The 21,431-nt window shown below is 50.5% G+C and overlaps 7 protein-coding genes across 7 annotated transcripts; 5 read left to right on the forward strand and 2 right to left on the reverse strand.

The window, feature by feature from the left end:
- The first annotated feature begins 239 nt into the window (after window positions 1-239).
- On the forward strand, window positions 240-2,106 carry AUEXF2481DRAFT_293148 (uncharacterized protein). Its single transcript, XM_013487249.1, has 2 exons — window positions 240-1,362; window positions 1,418-2,106. The coding sequence occupies exons 1-2, from the start codon at window positions 381-383 to the stop codon at window positions 1,774-1,776; spliced, it is 1,341 nt and encodes a 446-aa protein (XP_013342703.1). The 5' UTR covers window positions 240-380; the 3' UTR covers window positions 1,777-2,106.
- On the reverse strand, window positions 2,040-4,720 carry AUEXF2481DRAFT_293143 (uncharacterized protein). Its single transcript, XM_013487250.1, has one exon. It carries the CDS (start codon window positions 4,596-4,598, stop codon window positions 2,436-2,438), a length of 2,163 nt encoding a protein of 720 aa, XP_013342704.1. The 5' UTR covers window positions 4,599-4,720; the 3' UTR covers window positions 2,040-2,435.
- Window positions 4,721-4,899: 179 nt separating this feature from the next.
- On the forward strand, window positions 4,900-10,130 carry AUEXF2481DRAFT_73768 (uncharacterized protein; the record flags this gene model as incomplete). The annotated part of the gene is made up of 4 exons (XM_013487194.1): window positions 4,900-6,124; window positions 6,221-6,981; window positions 7,087-7,691; window positions 7,719-10,130. Exons 1-4 carry the CDS (start codon window positions 5,007-5,009, stop codon window positions 10,128-10,130), a joined length of 4,896 nt encoding a protein of 1,631 aa, XP_013342648.1. The 5' UTR covers window positions 4,900-5,006.
- A 70-nt stretch (window positions 10,131-10,200) lies between these two features.
- AUEXF2481DRAFT_30657 (uncharacterized protein) lies at window positions 10,201-11,996 on the reverse strand (the record flags this gene model as incomplete). Its single annotated transcript, XM_013487072.1, has 2 exons — window positions 10,201-11,894; window positions 11,957-11,996. The coding sequence occupies 2 exons, from the start codon at window positions 11,994-11,996 to the stop codon at window positions 10,201-10,203; spliced, it is 1,734 nt and encodes a 577-aa protein (XP_013342526.1).
- Window positions 11,997-13,109: 1,113 nt separating this feature from the next.
- AUEXF2481DRAFT_30658 (uncharacterized protein) lies at window positions 13,110-14,128 on the forward strand (the record flags this gene model as incomplete). The annotated part of the gene is made up of 3 exons (XM_013487073.1): window positions 13,110-13,227; window positions 13,283-13,358; window positions 13,408-14,128. The coding sequence occupies 3 exons, from the start codon at window positions 13,110-13,112 to the stop codon at window positions 14,126-14,128; spliced, it is 915 nt and encodes a 304-aa protein (XP_013342527.1).
- A 488-nt stretch (window positions 14,129-14,616) lies between these two features.
- AUEXF2481DRAFT_6167 (uncharacterized protein) lies at window positions 14,617-16,296 on the forward strand (the record flags this gene model as incomplete). The annotated part of the gene is made up of 3 exons (XM_013487017.1): window positions 14,617-14,772; window positions 14,826-15,291; window positions 15,344-16,296. 3 exons carry the CDS (start codon window positions 14,617-14,619, stop codon window positions 16,294-16,296), a joined length of 1,575 nt encoding a protein of 524 aa, XP_013342471.1.
- A 1,547-nt stretch (window positions 16,297-17,843) lies between these two features.
- On the forward strand, window positions 17,844-21,183 carry AUEXF2481DRAFT_41302 (uncharacterized protein). Its single transcript, XM_013487122.1, has one exon. It carries the CDS (start codon window positions 18,016-18,018, stop codon window positions 20,992-20,994), a length of 2,979 nt encoding a protein of 992 aa, XP_013342576.1. The 5' UTR covers window positions 17,844-18,015; the 3' UTR covers window positions 20,995-21,183.
- Window positions 21,184-21,431: the final 248 nt, after the last annotated feature.

Raw genomic sequence — 21,431 nt, forward strand, 5'->3', positions numbered from 1 at the left:
CACACCCGCTGCATCAACGAGTAAAAACAAAGCCCTCCTGCAAGGCAACAGGAGGGCAAAAATGGAGTAGCTGGGAATCGAACCCAGAACCTTCTCCACTCAGTAATGCTCTAAGAGCAATGCTAAGAAGATGTCATACCACTAGACCACAACCCCGATTGATGAAGCTCACATCCGTCACAATCGATTATCAACTCTTGATTGTGGCACAGCAGCGGCTTCCCGAGAGAATGGAATCTGGGTGCATGTGAAGAAGGAGCTCGACCCTGAAAGCTTGTCCACCCCAGCAGCGGTGAAGCGCGTCGAGCTCGTCGTGACGCAGCATCCAACCTTCCATCCTCAGCCCGACATTCTAATCACATTCATCGCTCGCCTCCACCATGGATTTTGCCTACGATCAGATCCAAGAGGAGTCTCTTCCCTCCGACAGCTCAAGCCAACAAAATACCTCAGACCGTCCAGCTACCGACCTAAACACCGAGTTACAACAAGCGTTCAAAGCCGTGTCTGCATCACCATGGGGAGCACGTCTGGGCGGCCTCTTCGCACAAGCCAAGAAACAAGGAGAAAGTCTTTACTCGGACGCTCAAAAGGAATATGCGAGTCGCAGTGAACAAGCGGTGAAAGTGGCTGGAGAGCTTAGAGAGTCCATCGTCGAGAGCACGAGGAACATCAGTATCAAGCCAGACGCTGGAGCGGCGAATACTTCTTTCACAGATCCGACATTCGCTTTGCCAGAAGGAGCTACGGCGAGTTCCAAAGAAAAAGAAAAGGAAGGAACAAGAGACACGTCGGCAGGAGCAGAAGTTGCACGACCAGACTCATTGCCAGCAGACATCGTCAAGGAGGCTTCTTCGCTTGTCGCGCTCTTGCGCTCAAAGGCCACGGCAGCCACGGCAAACCTGAACCTCCAAAAGATGCAAGCAGCCGAAGATGCAGCAGACGAGGCCCTCCTCAAATTCGGCACAAACATCAAGTCCTTCCTTCGCGATGCCGTCACCGTCACTGCTCCCTCAACCTCCTCGTCCAGCACAGAAGTCCTGTTCGAAACAAATGACGCTGAAGGCAAGAGGGTTATTCACTCTTCTCGCTTCGACGCTCAACTTCACGTCATCCACACATCGGCTCAGAGCTTCATCACCGATCCTGATAGTCCCGAGTACAGCGACTTTGCAAAGGACTTTGACATTTCGGCAAAGACCGATGCTATTGCTGCGGACCTCGAAAAGTACCCAGAGTTGAGAAGGGCAATGGAGAAAGTCGTGCCGGAAAAGGTCGACTATGCTACTTTCTGGACACGATATTACTTCCTGCGCAACGTCATCCAGGAAGAGGAAGTCAGAAGACGAGAAGTGCTCAAGGGTGAGTCGCACACCCTACCTCGGTCTTCAGAAGGTATACTGACAAGTCGTGATAGGTGCAGCACAATCAACCCACGAAGAAACATCCTGGGGCTCCGACGATTCGGAAGACGAAGAAGACAAGTCCTCCACACCCACAAAAGACCTGTCGCCTGCTTCTACCACTACCCTTCCTTCCACCACAACACCCACCAAACCGTCCACCGCCTCTGCGACCTCGAAATCAGAAACACCCACCCAGCCTCAGAACGAGGAAGACATCAAATCTGTGTCCTCGTCTGATGCAAGCTACGATATCGTATCAGGAACAACCAGTCGTGCTGCAGGAAGTCCAAAAGACGAAAAGAGTGAGAAGAATGCTGCAAAGGAAACAAAAAAGATTGAAGAGGAGAGTGACGAGGAGGATTGGGAGTAGAGTATCCATCGGGAGGCCTTGTGGGATGAACCTGGCGAGGCCAAGGACGATGATGAGGCTGAAGGAGACGAGCAGTCTAAGAAAGGATATGAGTCTGAGAAAGAGGAGGAGCAGTCTAAGGGGGAGGATGATTCTGCTAAAAATGCTCAGCTCGACGGGAACGGCGACTTTGACCAGTCTGACTCTGAATCCGAGAGGGACAAGCCCAAGCCCAAGCCCAACAAATCCTCTTCCGACGATTCTGCTTCCGACGAGTCCGAGGAGGACGAATCAGAGACCGAGGAGCATCAATCCGAGACTGAGGAGGACAAGTCTGGTTTCAAGTTCGACGAACCTACTCCCCTGCTCCGTAAAGATTCCGAGGAGTCAGACGAGGCTAATGAGCACGCGAGACATGAGACGTGGAATGATCACTTTCGGTCAAACGCTGGATTTTGAGGCGCAAGGAAGGTTTCTGGTGCTAATAGGATTGAGGCATGGCGTTTTTTTAGTAGCGTGGAAGGGAGTTTGGAGAGTAATCATTCGTTTTCGTTTGCAAAGTGGGTTAGATGTGAAAAGGAACAACAAAATTCGCTATGCTTATGCTATGCTAATGCCCGGCTTTGTGATGTATTTGATGCTTGATGTCTCCTTAAATCATCTCCTCTCCGATGCGGAACTTAGGACTCAGGGCTCTCTCTGCCTAACGGACTTTTGGGGATAGGGTTGCCTTTTCTCAAGACATTTCTTCTGCCCTTGTCTTTCCACTCTGGCGTCTGTAGTCTTGGGCTTTGACTTTTTCTTTCCCTCAGCGGTGTACCTCGAATCTGCGGCGAAGGACTAGAAGGCATACTCTCACTACTCCTACCCGAAAAGTATCCCGCACCCTCAATACTCGGTCTCACCCCCTCTGGAGTGTATCCAAAGTTCTCACTCGCAGCCCTAAACCCCCTCTCAAACTCGACCCTCTCACTCCCCTCTCTATAACCCCTTTCATACTCGCCCAACTCCCTCCCCGGTGTATTCCCAGCCCTCGGATGCTGTAAATACTCCTCCCCCCTCCTTTTGATCGGACTTTCGTCATACGGATCAAAGCCCACTCTTTTCCTCGCATCTCTGCGTATTCGTTGACGCGAGGAGGTGTCGGAGCCAGCTCCTGTGGTGGCAGAGTCTTCGAGGAAGAAGTTTAGGAGTTCGTCTTCGATTGTCAAGTGAGAGGATTGGCGGAATTGTTGGAGTGCGGTCAGGCGGATGAGCATTTCTAGGAGGGAGAGGGAAGTGCGGATTTGGGGGGGTGGTTGTTGTTGTGGGGTTCTACGACTTTGGGGAGGTGAGGGGGGGAGGAGTTGGGTGGATTTGTTTGTGGGGGATGAGGTCAGGTTTAGGGAGGAGATGCTGTTTGTGAGGGTGGGGTCGAGGGAGGGTTTGCGTGTACAAGAGGAAGATGGTTGAGGTGTGGAGTCCTCTTCTTCTTCTTCTTCTTCGTCTTCCTCATCGTCGGTGGGTGGGTCTTCGGTGTAGACTTCAAAGGCTATCCATTCGGGGTCCAAGTCTGGAGGTAGTCGCCAGTGAGCGTCTGGGTCTTGTTGTACCGTTGGCTCTTCCTTGCCGCCTTGGACTTGTGGCGTTGAGTCGCGGTGGATCTGGGCATTTATTTGTGCTTGTTCGTCGTGGTCGGTGTCGTCACTGTCCTGCGTCTTAGGTCGTTCATCGTAGTCTTCATCATCGTCGTAGTATTCCTGGTCTTCTGTGTATTTTCTTTCCATCATACGTCTTGGTGGCTCTGCATGAATGTCGCGTTTGAGCAAAAGAATCGGATTATTTGCCTCGCCTTCGGAGCCAATATTCAGAATCTTGCCAGTATCGGCATAGAAAATCTTGGAGATTTCGTGAATGGGAATGACATCCCTGATACCTGCGAGCGCGACTTCCTCAAATGGACCGGGTTGAGATTCGTCTTCTTCGAAAGTGTGTACTCGATCGTCGTCCAGATCCTCGATCACGACCAGCTGATAGGCATACTCAACCGATGCACCATCTGAAGGCAGCTCCTTCGGAAAATAACGTGCGCCGCTTGGAGTCGTCAAGCTTCCTGGTAGGTTGTACAGACTGTCCAGTGGTACGCGCACAAGCTTGACTCTGGCTTTGTGGATCACTTCCTTCCAGGTAGCTTCGCGAGCGCTCTCCTCATCGTGCGGCCTATTGGTGTGACTGGCGAAGAGCATGTAGACGGATAGAACATAAACCGGTCCCACTTGAACGTTTTGACCAGGCGCCGCCGTACACTGAGAATCTGCCGCTGTGAGGAATGTGCTGGCCTGCAGAAGTCGTGATGGGGAGACGGTAGCCGGCAGATTTGTAGACAAGTTGACGCCGGAAGTTGTGATGGCGAGATTGATAAGTGGTACCGCATCTTCAATCCGAGCGAGCAATTTCTTGACGTCCGAGACTATCAGTTGCAACTCAAGCTCGTTCTGCTCCTTTGACTTTGCCCGTGAACTTTTGCGCCGGTACAACTCTTCCTCATTTGCAGCATTTGCTAGACGAATACCGAGAGCTTGTATCTCCCAGCGTAGATCCTTTGTGAGAACAACAGCAGACTCCAGTGAAGTGTTTCCACGAGCCGCGATCAACTCTATCATATCGATGGCTGGTGAGATGATTCTGATCTTGCTTTCCAGGCGGACTTGCAGATTTAGTAGCTCTTCCCGCTTGCCACCGCGAGGGGCGGTTTTGACCAGTCTTGTGCATTGTCGTATGGCATATGTGCTTGTGATTGCTATACCCGAGCGTATGGCATAGTTCATAGCCTGCTGGGTGACTTTTGCCAGAAGAACATCCATCTTGACTGCAGTGAAGATGATAGTCTGTCGCGGAAAAGACTTGGACTGCAGAGTCTAAGATCAAGACGTTGTTGCGTTGGATAACAGAAATGAATTCAGGCTGCAATGGCGTTTGTTTCAAGCGGCGGAGAAGGTGTTTGTTTCAAGTTGGTGTTTATGTATGCGGTCATTGGTCCCTGCGTACTCGCCGATGGACCGGGCCGCAACTATGCAATGTTATGCAGGCAGCGCGTGCAAATTGCATCCTTCCCTGATCGCGTCTCCTTGGTCGCACCTTCCATTTCACGCGACTGACGGTGGCAAAACATGTCGCAATGGCCAGATCTACGCGTCCCATAGATCGAGTCAAGCGAAGATGAGAGTGGAAGTCACGAATTGTCCAGCCCACCTACCCGATACAGGCCCGTCATGGTGCTCTGTCGCATACGACTGAACTGCCTGGACCACTATCAAGCATACCCGGGACTGCTCGACCCGCCGCTATGGGGCGATCCGTCATTGCTGTCACAGAGAGATCTCCCCCAAGTGCCAGTAGTCCGTGTGTTTGGCGCGACCAAGAGCGGACAGAAAGTGTGTCTTCACATCCACGGCGCATTCCCGTACCTCTACATCGAATACACCGGCCCTCTTGACCGCCTCTCGGTCGACGAATACATTGCAGCCCTTCGACTGTCCATAGACCATGCACTTGCAGTCTCATATAGGAGAAACACGGCAGACACAAAAGCCATATTCGTCGCCCACATCAGTCTCGTCAAGGGTGTCCCATACTTTGGCTACCATGTTGGCTTCAAATACTTCTTGAAGGTCTACCTTCTCAACCCTTCAAACATGACTCGTCTGTCGGATCTGCTTCACCAAGGTGCCATCCTGAAGCAGGTCTTCCAACCTTACGAGAGCCATCTGCAGTTCCTTGCTCAATGGATGTGCGATTTCAACTTGTACGGCTGCAACTACATCGACACCGACAATCCCTTCTTCCGCGACCCTGTCCCGGACGTCCAAGACCTCGTCAACCCTCATCACGAGTGGCACGACAGATCCATACCCGACTCGCAGCGCCTACACCCAGACCACTTTCAACGCCAGAGCCACTGCAGTCTCGAGGTCGACATTCGCGTACAAGACATTCTGAACAGGAACGATGTGAAAGACAGGGCGTTGCATCATGACTTTGTCGAACGTCTCAACCATCTGGCACCAGAGGAAAAGTTTGTTCAATCTATGGCTGGCCTCTGGAGGGATGAAACAATCAGACGCAAGAAACGCATGGGCATCACAGATCCCAGCAGCAGTCCCTTCCCACCGGAAGTGCTCGTGTCTATGTCGCACGATCCTAGGAACACTGAAAACGGTGGCTGGATACATGAAGCAGAGTTTCGTAAAGTTGTGGAAGAGCTGGCCAAGGACGAACGCGAGAGAATGGGCGGAAACGCTCCTTCTTTCGACTCCTTCGTCAAGCCTCGTGAGGAAGACTTTCCTGTTCAGACTACGTTGGAGAGCGTCGAGGAACTTTTCCATGAGAAGTGGCAGACCCCTGCTGCCGACGCTGCCACAAATCTAACGCAGAAGCTTTCAAGTAAAGAGCTTGAGCTTGGATATGCGCTCGTAGATGAGTCTAGCATCTTGCAATTCGTGTCAGATGAGCAGTCGTACGAGTCTGACGAGGAAGTGGCCCGAAAAATAGCATTGACACAGATCCATCAGCCCAAGCAGGACCCTGCGCCAGATGTTGCTGCTGATGACGAGACTCGTCCTGATGGTGATGATTATGCTCAGCAATTCCTTGACCCTCTGGATTCTCTGTCAACGTCATCCCTTCCCAAGACTTCTCAACCCAAATCAGGCGAACAGCCACCAGTGCCGGCACCGATCGCTCCCGACCCAGAACCTCAGCATGGCAAGAAGCGCCAGATCGTTGATGGAGAGGCGTCTGTCAAACGACGAAAGGTGGTCGGCTTCGCGGCGGATACTCAGGAGCCTCCGAAAGAGGCTGTAAAGTCGAGACGCAAGAACTTCAAAGTCAAGGATTGTGTGACAAACTCTCAGATCATGGCAGACGCCGAAGCAGATCAAGAAAATGGTTTACTCAATGATCTCCCTCCTGCCTCGACACAATTGCCGAATAGTCAAGAGAATAGTAAGTGGAGAATTTCACAGTCCTATCCGGCTGTGAAGAACCCCCACGACCCTGGTACTATGTTGCGTCTAAGCCAGAGAAGTGACGGTGGTAGTCAGAGGAATCCTGTCACACCAGCCAAGTCAAGTCAGAATCGCAATTACGAGCCTTCCTCTTCTTCGTCCTGGATCAAGTCGAGGTACACAGCCAATGCTACTCCATCAAAGCATGCCACCATCTCTCCGGCTGCACGTAAGCTAGCAAGTACGTATTGTAAGAGCTTCGACGAAGGCGTCAATGGCGTTGTCATTCTTGGTCAAGCTCCTCCAAAACGTGCAGAAGTTGCAGCTACGATGATTGATCACGGAGCACCGCCAGTCGTTTACCAGGACGCCTTCTATAGTGATGAACGAGATGTGCCAGAGCGATCAAGGGAGTATGCCGGTCAGGAGTTCAAGCTCGAGAGCAACACTATCCCTTTCTTGCCTGACTTTGATGCCACTGGTGGGTCTGATGCTTCGAGAGGAGCAAAGCTCCCAATAGTCCTCGATAGGGTCAAAGAAGAACTTCAGCATCAAGTGCGACGAAAGGACTGTTTCCTCCAGCGCTGGGAGATTGAAGCTCGTCCTCCGTCTTTTTCGGAAGTGCAGAATTGGCTTCATGCCAAGTGCCCGACTGTCGAGGATGCGCCGGAAGAAGATGATGGTGAAGTCGATCATCCTCTTTCACAACAAGACTTTTTGGAACGCACCAAAACTATGCTGTCGCAGATCGAAGGCCCAACACAACGAAACAAACATGGCTTCAAGTTCTCGCAAAGGAAGAAGTCGACCAGTGTACAGCATGAAGTTCAATACATGTCTATCATGAGTCTTGAGGTCCACGTCAACTCGAGAGCAGACCTTGCCCCTGACCCTGAGCATGATGAGATTGCTTGTGTGATCTGGTCTCTCAAGGCTGATGATACTGATCTTGTCGGTAATGCCGGACATGACGACAAGTATGTTGGGATCATTGCGCTGTCTAAAGATGGTGATCTGGTTGAGCGTATGAGAAAGCAAGTTGGTGTAGATGTCGAGGAAGAGGACAACGAGCTGGATGTTCTCAATCGACTGGTCGACATTGTTCGCGAATATGACCCGGATATTCTTGCTGGATTCGAGGTACACAACTCGTCTTGGGGATACTTGATCGAACGTGCTCGGCTCCAATATGAGTTCAATTTGTGCGAAGAGCTGTCTCGTGTTAAGTCACAATCGCACGGTCGATTTGGTAAAGACGCGGACAAATGGGGCTTTGAGCATACATCGACTATTCGCATCACTGGCAGACACATGATCAACATCTGGCGCGCCATGCGAGGCGAACTCAACCTGCTGCAGTACACCATGGAGAATGTCGTGTTCCATCTTCTTCACAAGCGTGTTCCTCACTACTCTTTCGCGGACTTGACAACATGGTACAAGAGTGCAAAACCTCGAGACTTGGCTAAAGCTCTGGACTACTTCATAACCCGCGTTCAGCTCGACTTGGAGATCTTGGATGCGAATGAATTGGTGCCTCGTACCTCCGAGCAAGCACGTCTACTTGGCGTTGACTTCTTCAGTGTCTTTAGTCGAGGCTCTCAATTCAAGGTCGAGTCACTGATGTTCCGAATCGCCAAACCAGAATCGTTCGTTCTTGTCTCTCCCAGCCGCAAGCAGGTCGGTCAGCAAAATGCTCTTGAATGTCTGCCGCTTGTCATGGAACCTCAAAGTGCTTTCTACAATAGCCCATTGCTTGTACTGGACTTCCAGAGTCTGTACCCGAGTGTCATGATTGCATACAATTATTGTTACTCGACTTGTCTTGGTCGCATTACTCCTTGGCGAGGTCAGAACAAGATGGGCTTTACAGACTTCAAGCGTGACCCAGGCTTACTTGATCTGGTGAAAGACAAGCTGAACATATCTCCCAATGGCATGATGTACGTTAAGCCCGAGATGCGCAAGTCATTACTCGCGAAGATGTTGGGCGAGATCCTGGAGACGAGGGTCATGGTGAAATCAGGCATGAAGGTCGACAAGGACGACAAAACCTTACAACAGCTTCTCAACAACAGACAGTTGGCACTGAAGCTGATTGCGAACGTCACTTATGGTTACACTTCTGCTTCATTCTCTGGTCGTATGCCATGTTCAGAGATTGCCGATTCTATCGTTCAGACCGGCAGAGAGACGCTAGAGAAAGCCATTGCACTCATCCACTCGGTTGGCAGATGGGGAGCAGAAGTCGTCTATGGTGATACAGACTCTCTCTTTGTCTACCTCAAAGGTCGCTCTCGCGATGAAGCCTTCAAGATTGGTGATGAGATTGCGAAGGCAGTCACAGACATGAACCCTCGACCCATCAAACTCAAGTTTGAGAAAGTCTACCATCCCTGCGTCCTGCTAGCCAAGAAACGCTATGTCGGTTTCAAATACGAACACCCCTCTCAGACAGAACCAGACTTTGACGCCAAAGGTATTGAAACAGTCCGCCGCGACGGCACACCCGCCGAGCAGAAGATTGAAGAAAAAGCTCTAAAGCTACTCTTCCGTACGTCTGATCTCAGTCAAGTCAAAGCATATTTCCAATCTCAATGCCATAAAATCATGACTGGCAAGTTCAGTATCCAGGACTTTTGCTTTGCGAGAGAAGTCAAACTGGGCACGTATTCGGACAAGGGACCTGCGCCTCCTGGTGCACTTATTGCAACTAAACGAATGCTGAAGGATGCGAGACAAGAGCCACAATATGGAGAGCGAGTGCCATATGTAGTCATTGCAGGTGGCCCTGGCGCAAGACTTTTCGAGCGTTGTGTGGAACCTGAACGACTGCTGTTTGACGAACATGCCGAGTTGGATGCTGAGTACTATATCAGTAAGAACCTCATTCCACCACTGGAGAGAATATTCAATCTCGTGGGCGCGAACGTTAGGGCGTGGTATGATGAGATGCCTAAAGTTCAGCGTGTGAGGTCTGTGGGTGGTGGTGGAGCAAGCAAAGCAACACATAAGACTATGGAGTCGTACATGGCCATCTCCACATGCGTGGTCTGTGGCGTCAAACTTGCTCCTATGGCTCCCACTGCTGGACAAGTCATTCTGCCTCTTTGCGCCAAGTGTGCAAAAACACCTGCTTTGACACTTCCCATCCTTCGTCAGAAGATGAGAGCTGCAATGGCAAAGAAACAGGATATGGATCGGGTGTGCAGATCTTGTACTAATGTGCCTGTGGGCGACGAGGTCAAATGCGATAGTAGAGATTGTCCGGTTTTCTACTCGAGGATTAAGGCTGGGGCGAAGTACTCAGTGGAGAGGGAGAGACTGGAAGGAGTTGTGGAGGCTGTGGAGAAGGAGGAGGAGAAGAAGTTTATGATGTTGGAGTGGTAGACTTAGTCACCTCCAATACCAGGTCTACATGAGAGCCTCTGACAGACCTAATCTTAAAGTGCTGCAATCATCAGACGCTCTTCTTGCTCTCATCGCCATCAAGTCTAGCTTTTTGAGCTTCCCGCCACTCTTCCACCACCCCTCTATAATCCTCCGGTCCATAAGCCTGCACGACTTCTCTCCACCAACTCCCCTTTCTCTTCCCCTGCAAACCCAAATCTCTCATCAACATATCCAAATACGGAATAGCATCAAACACGAAATCGGGGAATCTAGCCCCGTACCCACAAGGATATCTCCATCTTCCAAACCTCGCATGTAAAATCGCCGTTTCCTGCGCCGAAGCTGCGGAAGCGGGTAAACGGGATAGAGAAGAGGAGAGGTAAGCACAGATCCAAAGGGCTTGGATACTGGCACATGTAGAAGTGGAAATTGGAGCCATCATTCCTGCGAATGCGATGGATGGTTTTGAGAGAAGGGAGGAAGGGGGTGCCATGAAGCGGTATAACATAAAGGGTGAGTTTGTGGCGTCGGGTGTTGTGTCGCCGCCGGGTTTTGGGACGTCGGGTTGGTCTTTGAGTTTTGGAAAGCGAGAGAGGATTTGTGCATCGATGGTTGAGAAGTCTGGGGTCGACGCGGAAGGAAGACCAAGGGTTGCTGAGAGACCAGGAGGTGAAAAGGTGAGGGGTGGTGTTGCTTTCCAACCTGTGGCGCAGATGATGGCTTTTGTATCCAGTGTTGTGCCATTTGCCAGTACCATGCTTCCTTCCTCCAGACTCTCAACATCAGAATTACAAACGCGAATCTTCCCCTCCCTCACCAATCCCAAAAAATCAATTTCGAAATTCATGATACCTAATCCACTCCCCGTCCAAAAAGCCGAATGTCTAGGCTTCAATTTTCGCGTCTCTGCATGATTATCATATCCCATCCCTTGCCTTGCATCATCCGAAAGAACCCACCAAAAAGCATTTGTAAGTTTTCTGCCCAACCAATTGGAGTGTAAAAAGCTTCTTATGTAGCTATAGCCATCTTCATCGCCCCAGATACAGGGGGATAGCCAGGTCAAAAGACGTGTGTGGGCTAGACCTTCGAGCCAGAGTTTAAAAGGTGTCACGTAGGGGTGAACCATCCAGGAGGGTCCGTGGCCTGAGGTGCGGATCACGAGATTCACGGGGAGGTTTCTGGTTGCGCAGGCGTAGGCGATGTCCCAGGCTGATTTTGAACTGCCGAGGACTGTTACGGGGGTGTCTTGGGCGACGAGCTTGTCGATGTGGGCATTGAAGTCGACAAAGTGGATCAGAAGACCTGACTTTTTGAAGCTTTCTTCACCGACAAAGGAAGGCATGTTGGGTTCAGAAGTTAGACCTGTAGCCAAGACCAATTTCTTCGTGAAGATACGAGTTAACCCATAATTGTCGGTTTTCAGCACCCAGCCTTCGTTGTCGGCATCCTTGGAAGCTTCAAGAACTTTGGTATCAAATCTGATGCGACCAAGTACTCCAGTTTTCTTTGCATAATCGCTGAGATAGCGATGAACGACTTGACCAGGGATATGTTCGCCAGGCTTGACACCATAGGTGTCTGTGTCCATTGAAAAATCGGGATACTCGTATGTACCAAGCATATTGTTGGATCTCAAGTCCGGGTACTGGCGTTCTTGACTCCATACTCCGCCAATTGTCGACTTTGCTTCAACAACAAGGACATTGGCATCAGGATGGAGTTGCAAATATGTTGCAGCGACAGGCAACCCATACCAACCTATTGCTTTATGATCAACGGCTGTTTCTCGAACTCAGAGGGCGGTCGACGGGCTGACTTACCTGCGCCGATGACCACGAGGTCAAACTGTGTATCGGTCATGCTTTGATCAAGATGAGGATCACTCGGATTCGAAGTTGAAAAGAAAAAGAAGACGACTTTTTGATCTTAACACGTCAAAGTCGCCAACGGTCGAAGGATTCATGCACCTCAATCTAGCATATATTGACCTGCATGTCGCAGCCTCGTGCGCAGCAAGACCACCGAGCAGTTCTTTGTTCTCGACATGACCAAGTCACGATAGTAGTGCATCTTGAGATATGCTCACGTCAGCACAGTGTTCGGTGTAAGAGAAAACCAGAGCAGAATCATCAGCAATGGAATAGTAGTTGGAAACCGGTGTGTCAAGATCGACATGCCTGACTGCCAAGATTCGGCTAAAGTCACCGTAAGCTGGGCAAAATAGTGGCTATGTGTAGCTCTATCGATTGGCCAACGATAGCAGACAACACGACAAACGGACGCACAATATACTCAGATAACATCAGCGAGGTCTGCGATCTTGAATGCCTATCCCTGGTCTGCTTGAGTTGCGGCGGACCACTTTGCCGAAGTGTAGCCGCGCTGACGCACGTACCACGTCGGCGAGAGCGCGTCGGGTCACTTGTGCGAACAGCTCAAGACACGTCATGTCTCGCTCGCGGCTGTCTTTACCGTGTTGAAAGAGAGATGGGTTGTAATTGGAGACTGGTTCTCATGGGCTCATCTGACTTGCTGTTTTCGTCATGATGTCAAGGTCCGGAGTGGAGTTGCAAGGAGGCATGATCTCTTCTGTCGAGAGGCACGGGCGACTTTGCTCACATACAAGCTGCCGACGGCTCTCCATCCCGCGCTTCTGGGCAAATGTCAGTATCAAGATTCCAGCGATGGTGGCCGAATCTCCCTGCTGTCGTCACGACTCGTTAGAGAAAGAGCGATAGGTGCCAGAACAACTCGGTCCCTGGCTGCCTTCTTGGCAGCGCGCTTGCCGTTATAACCGCCGTATTCCCGCCTGAACATCATCATCGCACTCCCCCGCATCTTTAAGCCTATCATTTTGCTCATCTCTCGGATGCTCGGTGAATAACCACGAGCTTCCGCGGAAGGATCATATCCTATATTCGAATACAAGTGTAGGGTGTCGCCATTAATTAGTTGGGTGAAGCAACACCAGACATGGCAAACTACAAAGAGGAAAAGGCACCACTGCCGACTACTGTGACCAACTTTCGTGACGTGGCAAGCCATGTTCAGAATATGAAGTCGGGGATGCTGTTTCGTAGTGGTCAGATAGGTAGTGACCGCACAAGAGAGTATCGTGGGCGCGTATGGCTGACAGTGTAATGCAGATGATGCAAGTCGCGAAGACCTGGATCTCCTGCGAGAACACTATCACATAAGATCAGTAATAGATCTGCGTGGCATGTAAGATAGGCTTCTCCTAAAGTTCACATTCCTCTTCTAACAATATCAGGCGACCATGGCCACTGGTGTCGACTGCGGAAGTGCCAGGCAACAGCATCACAGATCACGCCATGCAATACCCAGACAAGATAGCCAGCACAAGCGTACTTGGTCTTCGACTACACTATATCGATCTCTGTGGTCCTCAATTCGGTCAATACATGATGAACCAAATGGGCTTCTGGGAACGAACAAAGGGTATCGCTCACGTCGCCTTTTCGCCCACCAACGGCATCGCGCGTTGGAAAAAGCTCCAGGGCGCGAAGTTGTCTCAAGACCGCTTGACTATCCCAATCACTGTTATCGATCGGTCGTTCCCCCAGATCAAAGCGGTCTTCAAGGTCTTGGCAGATCCGTCCTCCTACCCTATCCTTATTGTCAACAAGTACGGCAGTGAGATGGTGTCGTTGATCGTAACACTCGTCTGCTTTCTTCTGCACTCAGATATGCAGGATATGCACCACGATTACATGCGGACTTATCAGGAAACAGCAGGTGTGCGCCAAGAACGACTCAAAGACATCAGAGATTCGGGGATGACGGATGATCATATTGATCCCTACTTGCCCTTTGTCAACACCATCGAACGACACGTTCGAGAAAAGCATGGTGGTATCGAGCAATACCTGCTGACGGTTGGCTTTGATCAGCTCGAGATACACACCATCAAGAATACGCTACTCTCTGCTTCAGCGCTCTCCGAGAAGCAGGGCTTTCTGGTCGACATCTGACATCTTCTTATTGACAATCGGGCACTTTCAAGACATAGCGAATCAACTCAATGGTGAATACGGGCCCTAAAATGAGCAAAGCTCGCGCTGTCCCTCGAAGTTGTTCGATTGAGGGCACATCGCATCGCGTCAATCAAGTCCGGCTCGTCGGAAGCCAAGGCGATTGCCTCGGTGAATACTAGACAACCGTCAATCCTTGCCACGAACAGTACCTACCGATCATCTTCGCCGCGTTGAGCCACTATTCTTTGTCTCGATTTTCTGCCCGCCATGACTTACATTCCGAGCGTATTGCGTGTTGAATCTTTGTTCCCCACACGTGGCGATACGATCATTTGGTAGCATGCCTCTGATCCTGTTGCTAAGCATAACTCCCGCCCCCTTACTTCCATCTTTGTTGTGCTCTCTGCCACTTCTAACACTTTTCGTACCGCAACTCAGTCGTAACGCGCCCCAAATTCGAAGCAGATCTCCATGTTGATAAGAGAATGGCTCTAGGGATCCTCGAGCCAAGAGCGAAGAAAGTACCAGGAACGGCGAATGTGTTCGACCAAGAATGGAAACGAGATCCGACATTGAAAAGGGACAGGACGGGCAATATTATCCTGGTGCCACAACCAAGCGAAGATCCGAATGATCCTCTGGTAATCTCCTCGATACCTAGCGGCCAAGAAATATCGCTGATTGTCTTTTCCAGAACTGGCCGCTATGGCAGAGGGACTTGATGCTCTTGCTGCTTTGTGTCGTTTCCGCGATTGCAACAACAGCATCACCACTGGTTGCAGCCAACTCTGTTGTCCTGGCTGTCGTCTTCAGGGTCAAGTTCGAGGACGCCGCTCTTCTCACTGCGTATCACCTTTGTGGAGTCGGAGTTGCCAGTTGGCTTTTTGTACCTCTCGCCAGAGTATGGGGTAAACGACATGTGTTCCTCTTCGGCGCTCTACTCATGGTCATCTCTTCAGCCTGGGGTGGCTCGACTGGAAAGATCTTGGACTACAAGAGTCTTGTCTGGGCAAGGATATTCCAGGGTATCGCACTCGCCCCTTTCGAATCACTAGTAAATGATGTCGTCGGTGACCTGTACTTTGTACATGAGCGAGGCTTCCGCATGGCCTTTACAAATGTCTGCCTCTTCGGAGCCGCCTTTCTGACCCCAGTATGCGGTGAGTCTATGATGTTCAATGTTTGTGAGGGTTTTACTGATGACCTCGTTAGTTGGTTTCATAACGTCAAACGACTCGTTAGGCTGGCAATGGTCCTTTTACTTTCTTTCCATCTTCATGGGCGCTGGATTCGTCCTTCTTTTCCTCTTCTTACCAGAAACGGCATACCAACGGCCTCGATATCTCCAGATCGACGTCAACGTCGGTCCAGTCCCATTCCATGATTCCGTTCCCGCTCCACCCAAACATAGCTTCTTACATCGACTCGCGCCGTTCAGCGGCCGCAAGACAGACGAGAGCTTCTTGAAGCTGTTGTTGAGACCGTTCCCTCTCTTCCTTCAGCCAGCAGTGGCATGGGGATGTCTTATGCAAGGAGTCATCATCGGCTGGACGGTCATAGTCGGCGTGATCCTTGCGATGATATTTCTTGGTCCGCCTCTTTTTTTCACGGAAGAAGAGGCAGGCAAGATGTATACTGCCGCATTCATTGGTAGCATGATCGGTCTGGTCCTGGCTGGCTTCTATACCGAATACGTTACTCGTATCCTTATCGTCCGCAACGGCGGGCAATACGAGCCAGAATTTCGCATCGCACTTGTCATACCAACCTTGGTTTTCTCAGGCATAGGCCTGTACGGGTTTGGCATCGCCGCATCCGACATTGAGAAGTATGGCTGGTTAGTTGTTGAGGTCTTCCTCGCCAGCATCACAATCTCTATGGTCATGGGGGCCACAGCGTCAGCCCAATACCTCCTTGACGCTCATCGCGATATCGCCATTGAGACGTTCACCTGCCTAATCATCTTCAAGAACCTATTCTCATTTGTGCTTGCTTACTATGCTTATCAGTGGGTTCTGGAGAGAGGCTTCGAGCGCATGTTTGTGATTTTCGGTAGCATCGAGGTCGGCATCTGTTTATTGAGCATTCCAATGTATGTTTTCGGCAAAAGAAACAGGGAGTTCTTTTACAGGCATGACATACTCAAGTTGGCCAGATTGAGGTAGCACACAGTCGTCATTCGAGTATCAAGGTTTTCCAGCGAGCGGAGTCTATCGGGCAAGTCGTGGCTGAGAGGGTTGTGTATGCTAAATTACTATCAACCCAAACCATCGTATGGGTCTCATATCCTTGGCCATGGGCAATGGTGTGGACGAAAGCATGTACCGCGTGTTCGATATCACCATCACACAAGATGCTTTTCCAGTTCGACGTTATGTCGACCGTTGCAGTCGTTCGCCATTGACAGAACAGGGTTCCGTACCATGCCGTGTTCAAACTCTCTTGGGTTCTGGGCCGCTCTGGGAGTAGAAGGACGTGTCACAGGATTTGTATGTGCGAATTGCCAACAGGAGTTAAGTAGCAGGTGTGCAACTTGTATTAAGTAAGGATGAATGACAATTTGCAGGCGACAATGAGATTGCTGCAAAAGCACGGCTGCTCTTCGGGTGATGAATCTTGGCATTTCTTGGTGTATTCGAGGAGAGCTCTCTCTCGTCGGTGCCCACGAGAACTCCGTTATCAAGCAGTAGCATCTACGACTAGATTCACCATGTCTGCTTTGACAGCTCACGCCTGCGACAGTCGACTTGAGGAGAACGCGAGTGTGCGCGACGTCGCCGCTTCGCTGAACCTGTGCGGCCTCAGGATGATCTCGAAGAAGACTTGCTTTTCATGTTGACCTCAAGAAGAGGATGCTTCCATGTCGCACGACTTGTCTAGCCCGCCAGAGCTACCTTAGTCGTGCAATAAGAGTTGGGAATCACAAGACAAGCAGAGATTCATCATCTTTTGGCGCTGGACACAGCTTGATTGCAATGTACCAGGGACACAAGACACGCATAAATCACATGTCCAACCGCATGCGGTCCTATATGGCCGAGTCGATTCATGAGTCCTCACGGTAGTATGCCCTACCTAACTTGGCAACGTGGACTATACCGCTCAACATCCGCAGGAGCCGTGCGGTTGTTGAGATGCAGACATCACTCCTATTATGCCGCAAGACAATGAAGCCAGGCACAGGTGAGACATGTCTAGGATCCCTGGCGAGGGCTCAACTGCTTCGAAGAGGTGAGCGAAGCGAAATCCTCTTTCCAGGGAACTCTTGCAAGGTCTCGCAACGCGGCAAGGCAGGTGACCTGGGGGACAGAGTTTGATCCGACACTTGCTTGCTTGAGCTCTCGCCATGTCCATCATTGTAAGTCGTTGCAATTTACGCTTGTGCTGCTGACAGAACTGCGGGCTACATGCGCTTATTTCAAAACTTATGATCTGCTAAATTCTGTATGCTACAGCCACGTGCAAAGGACAGTTACCATTACAGCAAGGTGCAAAGCACTCATAGATATTCTCCGAAAGTGACACAAGTTTGAGGCTGGGCAATGTCAGAGGGGGCAGACGTTTCTCCGAGCACAACGGCGATATCAAAATTCCGACGCCTAAAGCCAACGGTCTTCTAGATCATGACATAATTTTATACAGCCAATTTTTCGGAATGCCAGCCAAGCGGTACACGAAATCCTTCGTACGCCAACACGAGGAACTAAGACCTGGCTTATATGCCGCGATAGCATGGCCGGTGAGAAGGCTTTCACCTATCGATTTCTTCGCTGAAACATTCGGCCGTTCTGGTCGAGTCGCATTCTAGTATGTTATATAGCATGCCTCTGCCGCGAGAATTGTTTCTGTGAAGAACTCATCTCAAACACTCAATCGGCAACAAAATGCGTATCACTGATGCTGCAATCCCGCTGCTGGTCAGCTTGTCTACCATCGCGGAAGCTCAAAATGTCGACTTTGGCAAAGTCTATTCGGTCAAGCCGCAACTAAAGTCGGCCAGCAATACTGGCTCCTCGACCTCTTCAATCAAGACATCTTCGGTCGCATCTTCCATTATCTCGGTTTTGAGCTCTCAGCATGCGGCAACCATGGTATCTTCCGCCTCGGTGGTCTCTTCTTCAACTTCGGCAAGCTTCGCCAAGTCAAGCAGCGGTTCGAAGTCGTCGTCTGCTGCATCCTCAAAACAACTGTCGGGTAGCTCTGGCACTGCCTTGAGCAAGTCGTCAAGTATGTCTACGTACTCGACTAAGGCACCTTCCACATTGAGCACCAAAGCGTCCACGTCATCAAGCAAACTTTCTACTTCTTCGTCTAGACAGTCTTCGTCGTCGATAAGATCCTCATCGTCGACCAAACAGTCTTCGTCGTCAGCTAAACAGACCTCCACTGCACCTGGTGCTGCCCCGAGCAATCTTTGCCCAGCCATCAACAACAAGGACATCACTGATTCTAAGGGCAAGGTCTACACCATCAAATGTTCATCAGACACCAACATCGGGTCTTTTACTAGTAAATCGGCCACAAACTCATATTCGGAATGCATGATCGCATGCGATACTACCTCTGGTTGTGTAGCATTCTCCTACGTCGGGGGTGACAACGGTCAGGGCCAGGGAACCTGCTGGTTGAAGAACTCTGCTGGCAATGCAATAGCTGCTGGCAAGAACTTCATCGCGGGCTTCTTGAAGACCGCTTCTTCGTCCTCGCTTAAGTCCACATCGACGACAAAGGTCACATCGGTGTCCAGCAAGGTTTCGACTTCGACCTCAACCAAGAAGGCGAGCTCCTCAAAGGTCAAGCGCGCCACTGCCACGACATGTAGCAACCCGAACAGCATTCTGTACAACTACATTCCAAGCCCAAACACCCCCGCGCAATTTTTAGTCGATACATCCCTGGCTGGTCTAGCTTCTGCACAGTATTATCCTACTGCTGGATATAGCACCAGTTTCACTGGTCAGTTGGCTGGCGTCTCAGCGCCAAGCTACCTCGGCTACCAGCAACTCTCCTCTTACGATACTCGCGCATGTGCTGCTTACTGCAACGCTCGCTCCGATTGCAATGCTTTCAACATCTACATGCAGCGTACGCCAAGCTTCATCCCGGATGATAATTGCCCAGACCCAAGTGCTGGTACATCCATAACTTGTGCGCTATTTGGTAGCTACATCGACTCATCCATGGCCACCAACATCGGCCAATATCGTAAAGACTTCATGGTCGTTATCCAAGGATCTAACGGCTACAACCTCAATTCTGTGCCTGCTACAGTCACTTCATTCCAAGGCCCGAATGCGCTCGACGGTGTTGCATACAGTGCAAATATCTTTTTATCCCAGAAGTACTTCTCCACCTACGACGCAAGTCAGTGCAGCGCTTTATGCACTGCATACAGCGCCAATAGCAGAACCACCGCTCAGAACAATCGGGTATCGACATACACCCCTTGCAATTACTTCAATGTTTTCAATCTCACCTTGAACGGACAACCACAGCTGATGGGTTGCTATCTCTTCGGCACTTCCGACGCGGCGAACTTTGGCACGTACAGGACTGCTAGCGACTCAAGTGGTACTGTGTACAATCTCACTAACTCCTACGGCTACGCGCTCTACCCGCAAGATAAGGGATTGACCAATGTCGTCTGGTCTGCTGCGCCCACTGGCAAGAACGCGACTTGCTCTTCCCTCGGAAAGGCTGGAGATTCTTATACTGACTACAACGGCGTCAAATACACTCTTGGATGCGGTTACGACGTTCAGTACGCTGCTGACATTGGCAATCAAACCACTCCCGATTTCTACTCTTGCTTTGCAATTTGCGACAGTGGCGATTATCCTGGATGCTCCGGATTCGCTTACCTTGGCAATACCTGCTACTTCAAGAATCTGGCAGGTGTTACGCGCACCCCTCAGGCCAACGATTACAATGTTGATATGGCATGGCTGCCATCATCTTATGCCGGGTTCGGAGCCTCTACTGTCGCGGCGACTGTCAGCTGGACCACAATGACTACCGCATGGACTGGAGCTAGCACTACGACTGTCACCTTACTCAACGGTCTCCTTGGTACTATCCTTGTTGAGGTCCCAGGATCTGTTCCAGCGGCAACTACAACCACATATGTGACTGTTGCAACCGACTCCGGCACAGCGGCCACCATCGCTACGCAGACTATTGCGCCATCCAATGGAGGCATGACCGGCACAGTCAAAATTATCTATCCCACTCCGGCCACCACCTGCAATAACAAGGGTGCGTTGGTAGGATTCTATTCTAATACTCAATTTTCTGGTAAACAAGGAACCACAAGCTACCCTGCCTACAAGCCCGAAGCCTTCAAGACAGTTGTGCCCTATGCACAAACTACCGCCTCGTATATCGGTGAATACAACGGCGTCGATCAAGCACCTGTCGTGTATGGCAAGTCTCTTACGTATAATCAAGCAAAGATTGTCACCCTCAACCATGTTTTCTACATCTTTGCAGGCCATGGGACTGGTTACTACAGCATCAATCTGCCTCAAGCTGATGACATCACTCTTGTCTGGGTCGGTCCTAATGCTTTGTCAGGATACACTCGTGCAAATGCCCAGATGGTACAAAATTACGTCAGAGGCACCCCAACACCTGTGACGCTTTCCTTCTACCTCACAGCAAACACATACACCGCAGCAAGGATACACTTTGGAAATGGGGCAGAGGTTGGCAACTTCCAGGTCAACGTGTACGCGCCGGATGGTGCACAGATCTTGAGTAGCGCACCCGGGGCCAATTCTGGTATCATGAACCCAGATATCGTGGTTTTCCCTTGTGACAGCTCACTGGGCGCCAAGTTCCCTGCCTTTGGCAAGGAGACATGAGTGTAAAGCGTTTCTTAGACATAGACTTTTCCTTTTCTCTTGATAATGTATCCTGATTACTATCCTCTACACAGATGTAGTCTTTCTTTAAGCAAAAAGTAGCCATAAGACAGGTTTCTGGATCGTTGTGAACCAATTCGATACATCATTAGCCAGAGTAGAAGGACTCGAGTAAGAATGTTATTGCGCTAGCTACACCAACCCGCAAAAGTAGACCAAAAGTCTGGTAACGTATTGTCTTGCAATTCGTCTACTGTGCAGTTGATGTACGTTAGAAATGACAAAAACACGCCGGGATGCCAGGGGAGTGACCCTGCTTGGGAGTTCTACAACAACCATCATCACTTTACGCTGACCTGAGCTGACTCATACTGTACGGCACAGTAAATTGTTGTTGGACAATGAATCGACAATAAATCCTAGCATGCTTTTACATT

Source organism: Aureobasidium subglaciale (assembly GCF_000721755.1).
Source record: "Aureobasidium subglaciale EXF-2481 unplaced genomic scaffold scaffold_14, whole genome shotgun sequence".
NCBI classification, from domain to species: Eukaryota; Fungi; Ascomycota; class Dothideomycetes; order Dothideales; family Saccotheciaceae; genus Aureobasidium; species Aureobasidium subglaciale.